General features: G+C 38.5%; 1 gene segment (V, D, J or C); it reads left to right on the top strand.

The window, feature by feature from the left end:
• The first annotated feature begins 7,932 nt into the window (after positions 1–7,932).
• On the top strand, positions 7,933–8,917 carry LOC120240468. The segment is given in 2 exon segments: positions 7,933–8,045; positions 8,169–8,917. Coding segments are annotated over 2 exon segments (381 nt in total).
• The last annotated feature ends 396 nt before the right edge of the window (positions 8,918–9,313 follow it).

The following is a 9,313-nucleotide window of genomic DNA, read 5'->3' as shown; positions in this document are numbered from 1 at the left end:
TAATACTTTTTTTTTATGAGAGACATAGACATAGACATAGACATAGACATAGACATAGACATAGACAGAGAGAGCATGCGTGAGTGGTATATATAGAGAGAGACTCTTAAGCAGACTACAAGCCCAGCATAGAGCCTGATTTCAACGACTGTGAGATCACGAGCTGAGCCAAAATCAAGAGTCAGACCCTTAACAGACTGAGCCACCTAGGGACCACGGACATATAAAATTTTGGATGAAAGACTGAAGAGAAAGAACAGCCACATCAAGTCTTTGCCATTGGATTATTAGATTGTGCTAGTGGATTGGCTAAAAACGTTCAAAAACATTTGACTGAGAAATCAGTAAAAAATTTGTTTGAACTGCCAGGTTTTCACATCAATTTGTTCAGTAGATATTTATTGAGTGTATATTATGTATGGGCAGACAAATTCTCCTCTACCCTCTTTGGGTTCCTGACTGTGTAAGAATTAAAGTAGCAGTAGACAGATTAACAAGAGGAAAGCATACAAATTTTATTGAAATTTTTTCCCATTCATGGGAGACTTCAGAAGAAAATGAAGACCTGAAGTGACTAGAAGTGGAAGCATTATATCTCTAAAAATAGAAACAAAAATTTTGTGAAGAATTGGCAAGACAATGGGGTTTGGACTAGTGGTAGTTCAACCAGGGTCTGGTAGACCTTATTTTCCTTAACTAGGAGCATGAGGATTAATTTAACACAGTTTGCAGATTTTCTGGTCACATCTCTGGGCTGGGAAGAGTCCATCCCCAGTAAAAGAAAATTTATTTCCTACCTTTAGGCAGAAAAAGAGGAGAGGGGCTTTTCTGAGTTAACTGGTGCTTAACTACCTTCCATTCAAAATAATTTTTATGTGATGGAGGCAGATTTTGTGGTAACGTATTCTGGTTTCCTGTAATTCTGCCCCAGGCATTGTGTTCAATAAGGAAGGTTATGAAATCTCTCCATATGTTTCCTCTTTTATATATCCTGCTGTTTAATACTATTTAATGACCTAGTTTAGGTTTGATTGCTGTGCGTCAGTTGTACTCACGTACACTTTCTGAGGTGCCCACCCTGCAGCAAACTTTGTGCCAGCACTCATTCTACCTTATTAGCACCTCTGCACAAGTGAGCTCAACTCCTATAGTGAAAGTTTACCTGCCTCCCACCAGACTTCTCCCCAAATGATCAGTAATTCGTGGGTCTTAGAGGGTCATGTGGGAGATGTCTCCAGTAGAAACACAAACCTCTTTATTTGTATGTAAATAAGGCATCCTTTTTTCCTAGTAGAAATCACCATCATGTATCATATTAAATTCCTCTTTTCATTCTTTCCACGTGCTTTATTTAGTCGCATTGATCTAGTTGCCTAGTTCTATACCAACAAGAGAAGAGAGTTTTACAGAAAACATCATTATTGGTGAGGGTACATACCATTACTATTTCTGTTTTCCAAGAATTTTGGGGGGTAATTTTTACAATATCTATGAAATTTTGCCACTTAACAACAATGTGGATGGAACTAGAAAGTATTTTGCTAAGTGAAATAAGTGGATCAGAGAAAGACATACATCATGTGATTTAACCTACATGGGATTTGAGAAACAAAGCTGATGACCATAGGGGAAGAGAAGGAAAAATAAGATACAAACATGAAGGGAGGCAAATCATGAGACTCTTCAATAAAAACAAACTGAGGATTGCTGGAGGGGTGATGTGAGGGGAGATGGGTTAAATGGGCAATGGACATTTAGAAGGGCACTTTTTGGGGTGAGCACTGGGTGTCATATGTAAGAGATGAATCACTGAATTCTACTCCTGAAGCCAAGACTACATGCATTGTACGCTAATGAACTTGAATCTAAATTTTAAAAATGTCAAAAATTCTGTCCCATTTTCCTTCTGCTCAATATTCCTTCATTAAAAGAAACAAAGCAACAAAAGCAAAAACATATGAAAACCAGAAAGCTGGAATTGCACCTAAATGGCTGTATTAACATTTAAAGTATCTGTTTCCTGGGGCGCCTGGGTGGCTTAGTCGGTTGAGCGTCTGACTTTCGCTTAGGTCATGATCTCACGGTTCGTGAGTTCGAGCCCCGCGTCGGGCTCTGTGCTGACTGCCAGCTCAGAGCCTGGAGCCTATTTCAGAGTCTGTCACTCCCTCTCTGTCTGACCCTCCCCTGCTCGCGCTGTCTCTCTCTCTCCTTGAAATAAAAATAAAATAATATAAAAAAAAATAAAGTATCTGTTTACTATTTTTTAAAGTTGGGAAAATGCTATTTTTCTCAATTGATAAAAGACTTTTAATATTCTTCATTATATTTTGAAGTTTCTTACCTTTATCTTCAAATGAATTTCTCCTTCTAGATTCCTACATATTTATCTGTATATGTGTATTTATTTGAATTTTCTTTTTTGCATTCATTTTTAGAGGTGTTCCTAGTACAAAAAAGACTATTTAAAAATCCCCATAGTTACATAGCTAAGAATTTCTAACTTTCAAAGCACTGATGATTTGCAATGTATTTTTATTATCTAGACCATGAACTTGATTTTATAGAGGTAGCCTAAACTTAATCCATCATCTACAGAACATAGCACAGTAAAAGCCAATCACTGCTGAATAGGGATGCATATATTTAAATTAAGAAATTACAACTGGAGGCCGTGTATTAACAGACCAATGCACATTGATTTTTAATAAAAGTTATTTACTCATTTATATATATCCATTTATTCAGAAACAGCCATCAAGTGCCTACTGTGTGACACGTTTTCTGCTAAGAGCATACTCCATTTAATAGCCTTATTAACATCTCTAGCATGGAAAAGCTCAATTCGTATAAAGTAGGCTTATCTAACCCCTATCAGCCTTATCTGTAAAATGGTCTGTAATAGTGAGTACTAGTGGTATACTGTGATGGGGCCAAGTTTGAATTCTTTTTTTTTCTCTGCTCTTGTCCTTTACGGCTCCTCAAAAGCACTTAATGCCATCAAGTGGTTCATCTTGTCCGTCCGCAGGCCTGGTATGCTCAATCAATGTTCTACAATCCAAACTCTTCATTCTTTCCTATTTTCTCCTCCTTGTGTAACTCTATGTTCTCAGTGTTCTAACATTTAAATGGTAATGGTTGATTGACAGGTGATCTAGTACTGTACCTTCCTCTTATATTTACATTTGGAAAACAGATGTGTAGAATAGAAATCATAAACATAAGCATGTGTTTAATTTTTATTACATTTAAAATTTTTATTTTTTTCTATTTTACTTTATTTTTTAAAATATTTATTTATTTATTTTTGAGAGAGACAGAGACAGAGACAGAGAGAGATAGAGAGAGAGGGAGACAGATACCAAAGCAGGTTACTTGCTATTAGCACAGAACTAGATGTGGGGTTCAAACCCACAAACCAGGACATCATGACCTGAGCTGAAGTCTGATGCTTAACCAACTGAGCCAACCAGGCACCCTATGTTGTTGTTGTTGTTGTTGTTGTTGTTGTTATTGTTCTTCTTCTTCTTCTTCTTCTTCTTCTTCTTCTTCTTCTTCTTCTTCTTCTTCTTCTTCTTCCCTTCCTCCTCCTCCTCCTCCTTCTTTTAGAGAGAGAGAGTGCAAGGGGAGGAATGGGGTGGGGGAGGGAGAGAGAGAGAGGGAGAGAGAATCTTAAGGAAGTTCCACACTCAGTGGTGCTTGATCCCATGACCTTGGGATCATGACACGAGCTGAAATCAAGAGTCAGACACTCAATTGACTGAGTCACCTAGGCACCCCAATAAACATGTTTTTTAAATTAAAAAGTATTTTAATTGTGATAAAATGCACCTAACATTTAATTTACCATCTTACTAATTTTTAAGTGTACAGATCAGTGGTATTAAGTGCATTCACACTGTTATACAGCCATCAGCACCAGCCCTCTCCAGGACACATTTCATCTTACAAAATGAAACTCTTTACCCATAAATAATAACTCCCCATTTCTCCTTTCCCCTCAGCCACCTTTTCTAGTTTGTCTTTACAAATTTTACTACTAAACATACTTTACATATGTGGAGTCGTACAGTATTTAACTTTTTGTGACTGGCTTATTTAATTTAGCATAATGTCCTCAAAGTTCATCTATGTTGTACTATGTTGTCAGAATTTCTTTCTTCTGAAGGTTGAATAATATTGTAACTAATTGCATCTAATACCACATTTTGTTTACATTTCATCTGCTGAAGGATACTTGAATTGCTTCCACCTGCTGGCTATTATGAATAATGTTGCTATAAACGTAAGCACCCAGATATCTCAGTAATTCCAGTGTATCCCTAAATGCCTTCAAATTTGGTCGGTCTGTCCTAGAAATGGATTTGGTGGATCATTCAATAATTTGATGAAGATTTTTTTGAGGAATTCCCATAATGTTTTACCCAGAAGCTGTGTTTTACATTCTCACCAACAGTATACAAGGATTCCAATTTCTTCACATCATTGTCATCGCCGGTTATTATTATTTTTTTAACAGTAGCCATCCTAATGGGCATGAGATGGCACCCCATTGTGGTTTTGATTTGCATTCCCTTAATGAGTAGTGATGTTTAGCATCATTTGATTGTGCTAATTGGCCATTTGTAAATCTTAGGAGGAATAGCTATTCAAGTCCCTTATCTTTGTTTAAATTAGGTTGTTTGGTTTCTTGTTGTTGAGATGTAAGTGATCCTTTCATATTTTGGATGTTAAAATGATACATGATTTGCAAAGATTTTCTTCAATTTCATAGGTTTCCTTTTCATCCTGTTGATTGTGTCCTTTTATGCACAGAAGTTTTGAATTTTACTATAGTCCAATTTATATATTCTTCTTTTGTATCTTCTGCTTTTGGTGTATAATCATGAACTTATTGCAAAGTCCCATGTTGTAAAGATCTTCCTGCATGTTTTCTTCTGAGAGATTTTTGGTTTTAGTTTCACATTTAGGCCTTTTATTCATTTTATGTTGATTTTTGTATATGGTGTAAGGTAAGGGTCCCTTTCATCTTTTTTGTGATGTGGATCTGAAATCATCGCATCACCACTTGTTGAAAACACTGTCCTCTCACAATGAAATGGTCTTGCAACCCTTGTTGAAAATCATCTGACCATGTATTCAAGGATTTATTTCTGTGCTCTCTATTCTATTTCATTGGTCTATATGCCTGTCCATATGCTAACACAACACTGTTTGGATTACTAAAGTTTTGTATCAAATGTTACAATCACAAAGTGTAGGGTCTCCAGTTTTATTCTTCTTTTAAAAGATTGTTTTGGCTATTTGGGGGTCCCTTGAGATATCCTATGCATTTCTGGGTGGATTTTTCTATTTCTGTAAAAAAAGGACCTTTGGGATTTTGATAGGAATTAAATTAAATGTGTAGACATTTCTGTAGTATTGTCATTAACAATATTAAGTTTTCCAATCCATGAACACAGATGTATTCCCATTTTTTGGTGTGTCTTATTCAATTACTCATAGCAATGTGTTATAATTTCAGCATACATTCTTTAGTCCCTGTAGTTAATTTAATTTTATTCCTAAATAATTTACTATTTAAAACATTTTTTAATGTTTATTAATTTTTGAGAGAGAAAGAGAGAGAGAACAGAGAGAGAGAGAGAGAGAGAGAGAACAAGTAGGAGAGTGACAGAGAGAGGGAGACACTGAATCTGTAGCAGGCTCCAGGCTCTGAGCTGTCAGCACAGAGCCCGATGTGAGGGTCCAACCCACAGATTACGAGATCATGACCTGAGCTGAAGTCTGATATTTAAGCAATTTGCCACCCAGGCAACCTTATTCTTTTTAATGCTATTGTAAATGGAAAAGTTTTCTAATTTCCTTTTTGGATTATTTTGTTAGTGGATAGAAGTGCAATGGAGTTTTGCATGTTGTTTTTGTATCCCATAATTGTGCTGAATTCATTTACTAGTTCTTTTTAAAAAAAATTTTAATGTGTATTTATTTTTGAAAGAGAGACAGACAGACAGACAGAGACAGAGAGAGAATGTGAGCGGGGGAGGGGCAGAGAGCAAGGGAGACACAGAATCCCAAGCAGACTCCACGTTCAGAGCTATCAGCACAGAGCCCGATGCGGGGCTCGAATATGAACTGTGAGACCATGACCTGAGCCAAAGTCGGAGGCTTAACCGACTGAGCCACCCAGGTGCCCCAGCATTTATTCATTCTTGAGAGACAGAGTGTGAGCAAGGGGGGAACAGAAAGAGAGGGAGACACAGAATCTGAGGCAGACTCTACGCTCTGAGCTGTCAGCACAAAGCCTGAAGTGAGGCTCAAATCATGAACTGTGAGACCATGACCTGAGCTGAAGTTGGACACTCAATCAACTGAGCCACCCAGGTGCCCCTTTCCAGCATAGTTTTGAGACAAGTTCTGACAATGTTACTTGGAAGGCAGAGAAGAAAGAAAGGGATGCATGAACCCAAACAATAGCCATGCTTGAATTTCTTACTTCATTCTGCATCTGGGAAACCGCTATGTTGTATCTGGGAAACCCATGTTGGCTCTGGACTCATGAAGCTCCTTGATGTGAATCCATGAAGAGTGGCCTCCATGGAACAACATGAGTTAAGCTTCCATCTGTGTGTCTAGAGATGCATGTTTGTAGGACTTTCCAGAAGATGTGTCCCTCTCCAGAACTTTATCTGATAATCCTCAGAGGTTTTGTTTTATTTTAAAAAATGAAGTCATAAAATGGGAGCTAAAGAAGTGCTTGTTTTGCCTTTGGTACATCATAGCAAAAGACCAGTCTTTAAAAATTTGTATAGCCATGGGGACATTTTCCCATGCTGACCCTAGAGCTTTCTCCTTGATCTTTGACGACCATGTTGGCCTGCGGGCAGTTACCACAAATGAAATCTTGTAAACTGGTATGAGACCAGCTGCAACATAATAGTGGGGAGCTTTAAACCTTACAAACTTGTGGGTCTCAATCCTGCAAAATAAGAGTCATGGAATTAGTGGTGGGATCATAGAATCTGTAGTTTTCAATCAGTGGTACATTGTTTCTATGAGCTATTGTATGAATATCAGCTGTTATGTCTTTCAGAATTTGAAAATCTGGGAAGAAAAGGATCCTAAATCATGCTCCAGGGTTTCAATGCAAAACCACATCTTCATGGTTACCTACCCTGTGGAAGAAAATCATCCAATTAAAGTTTGGCAACAAAATGATACCCATGGACAACATCCTTGGGGAAAGCATCCTTGAGGTTATATGTCCACTAAGTGTATAAGATTAGTGCTTGCTGCCTCATTCACATATGCTGGTTATGTTATGATGAAATCGCTGAAATGGTGGAACAAGGTATACATCTCAGATAATTTTTATAGGAGTTGATAACCGCAATTATGATATTATTTTTTCTGACTAGGACTCATAGTTTTCACTTTTTAAATGATTTTGAATGCGAGAATATTTGACTATTGACAAGAAATGTGATTTTTTACTCCTAAAAAGCTTTTACTAAAAAGATTGCATTCTTTACAATTGGTATAATTTACGACTAGAGGAATATTGTATTCTAGTCATAGTGAGTCTTCAATCAAAGGCTGTTTATTTATTATTTTTGTGTAATTTAACAAATATGTTAAACAGTCTCTGTTCCACATGTGAGTCACAGTGAATTGACTATTTATTACTTCCACTGATTTCAACTCAAAACCTTTTCCTGAAATTCTACTGGATTAAAGGTTGACTCTGAATGGGTATGTGAAAATATAAAAAGCTGTCTTAAAATGCTCAAGTAAATAGCTACAGAAATATCCTGGGATGCTGGGTTAAAGACCTTCCAGGTGAGGTAGATTTTAATCCATTTCAGTTTCCGTCCAGCAGGGGGCGCAGCTTTCTAAAACAAACATTTTCCTGTGAGAAACGTGGACGTCCACTGCTCATTGCTGTCTCTTCAGTGCTTCTTCCTGCTAAGAATGAGCACATTCTTTAGGTGACACTCTAGAGATGAACCCTTCTCCAGGCTTCGTGACTGTGGTACTCTTGCTTCTTGGTAAGTAAAATTCCTCTTAAAATTTGGATTCTTTCTTTTGTTGTGACAGCAAAACCTATAACTATAATTTTATCCAGGAGATTTATGTCTAAGGTGACACAGGTCTCTTTTCCTTTTCCCCAGGACAAACCCATGGAGACTCAGTGACCCAGACAGAAGGTCCAGTGACCATTCCTGAAAGGGAGTCCCTGACTATAAACTGTACTTATTCAGTGGCAGGGTCCCCTACTCTTTTCTGGTATGTCCAGTATCCCAGAGAAGGTCCACAACTCCTCTTGAAAGCCATGAAGGACAAGGAGAAGGGAAGTCACAAAGGTTTTGAGGCCACCTACGACAGCAAATCCAAAACCTTCCACTTGGAGAAGTCCTCAGTGCAAGCGTCAGATTTGGCCGTGTACTACTGTGCCGTGATTGACACAGTGACAGGGACTGCAGGGGGAGCTGAGCACAAACTCTGAGCAGAGCAGGGGCCCGGATGCTGAGTGTCTCTGACTGATCCACTCTGGTTCCAGCACAGTGTATGGTTGTCTGTCCCTCAGTGTCTGCTTGATACAAAAGTCATACAAATGGCTAGAGCCTAGGAACCAGAGGGACATTCCCCAGCCCAGCTGCTCATTAGTGCAACTGGAAATGTCAGTAGTTCCTCAGCCAGGACCCAAGTAATTTCAAGGTGAAACCATAGAACATTGACGTGGTCGCTTGCTCATCCTGCAGAGAGAGTCCAGCCCCACAGGATGTTCAGGCCACCCTGGGGGGTATTGCTGTGTCTCATCACAGGTTTAGAGAGCCAGGCTGTGCCCGAGAAGGTGGTGTCTGCCCCATGTCTTCCTGACAAAGAATGTGCAGGAGAGGTGATGGGAGAGCTATAGCCCAAGCCAGGTTTGGCTACAGAAAGAAGGGGAGGGAAGAGAGGAGGGGAGCATATGTGAGTGAGCAGTGAAAAGAGATACAAGGGACCCCTGTCTGGTTTCTTTTCTAGACAGTAGGCACAGGCTGATATTTGAAATGAAGGGAAGGGGAAGAAACATAACTGAGGAAATGACTCATGTCCATGCCATTTAAGTAGATCTCCTGGCTGTTGAACAGTAAGAATTCAAGTGAGATGGTTTTCAGTGCCCAGGAAATATGGTGAGAGAAAATGTTCTTGGTCTGATTTTTTTTCTTTAAGTTTATTTACTTATTTAAAAAAATTTTTTATAGTTTTTTTTTTTTTTTTGAGACAGAGAAAGACAGAGCATGAACAGAGGAGGGGCAGAGAGAGAGAGAGG

Source organism: Hyaena hyaena, unplaced genomic scaffold (assembly GCF_003009895.1).
Source record: "Hyaena hyaena isolate Hyena2069 unplaced genomic scaffold, ASM300989v1 scaffold_256, whole genome shotgun sequence".
In the NCBI taxonomy this organism is placed as follows: Eukaryota; Metazoa; Chordata; class Mammalia; order Carnivora; family Hyaenidae; genus Hyaena; species Hyaena hyaena.
The sequence above is the reverse complement of the archived record's forward strand: the minus strand, read 5'-3'. Positions and strand labels throughout refer to the sequence as shown.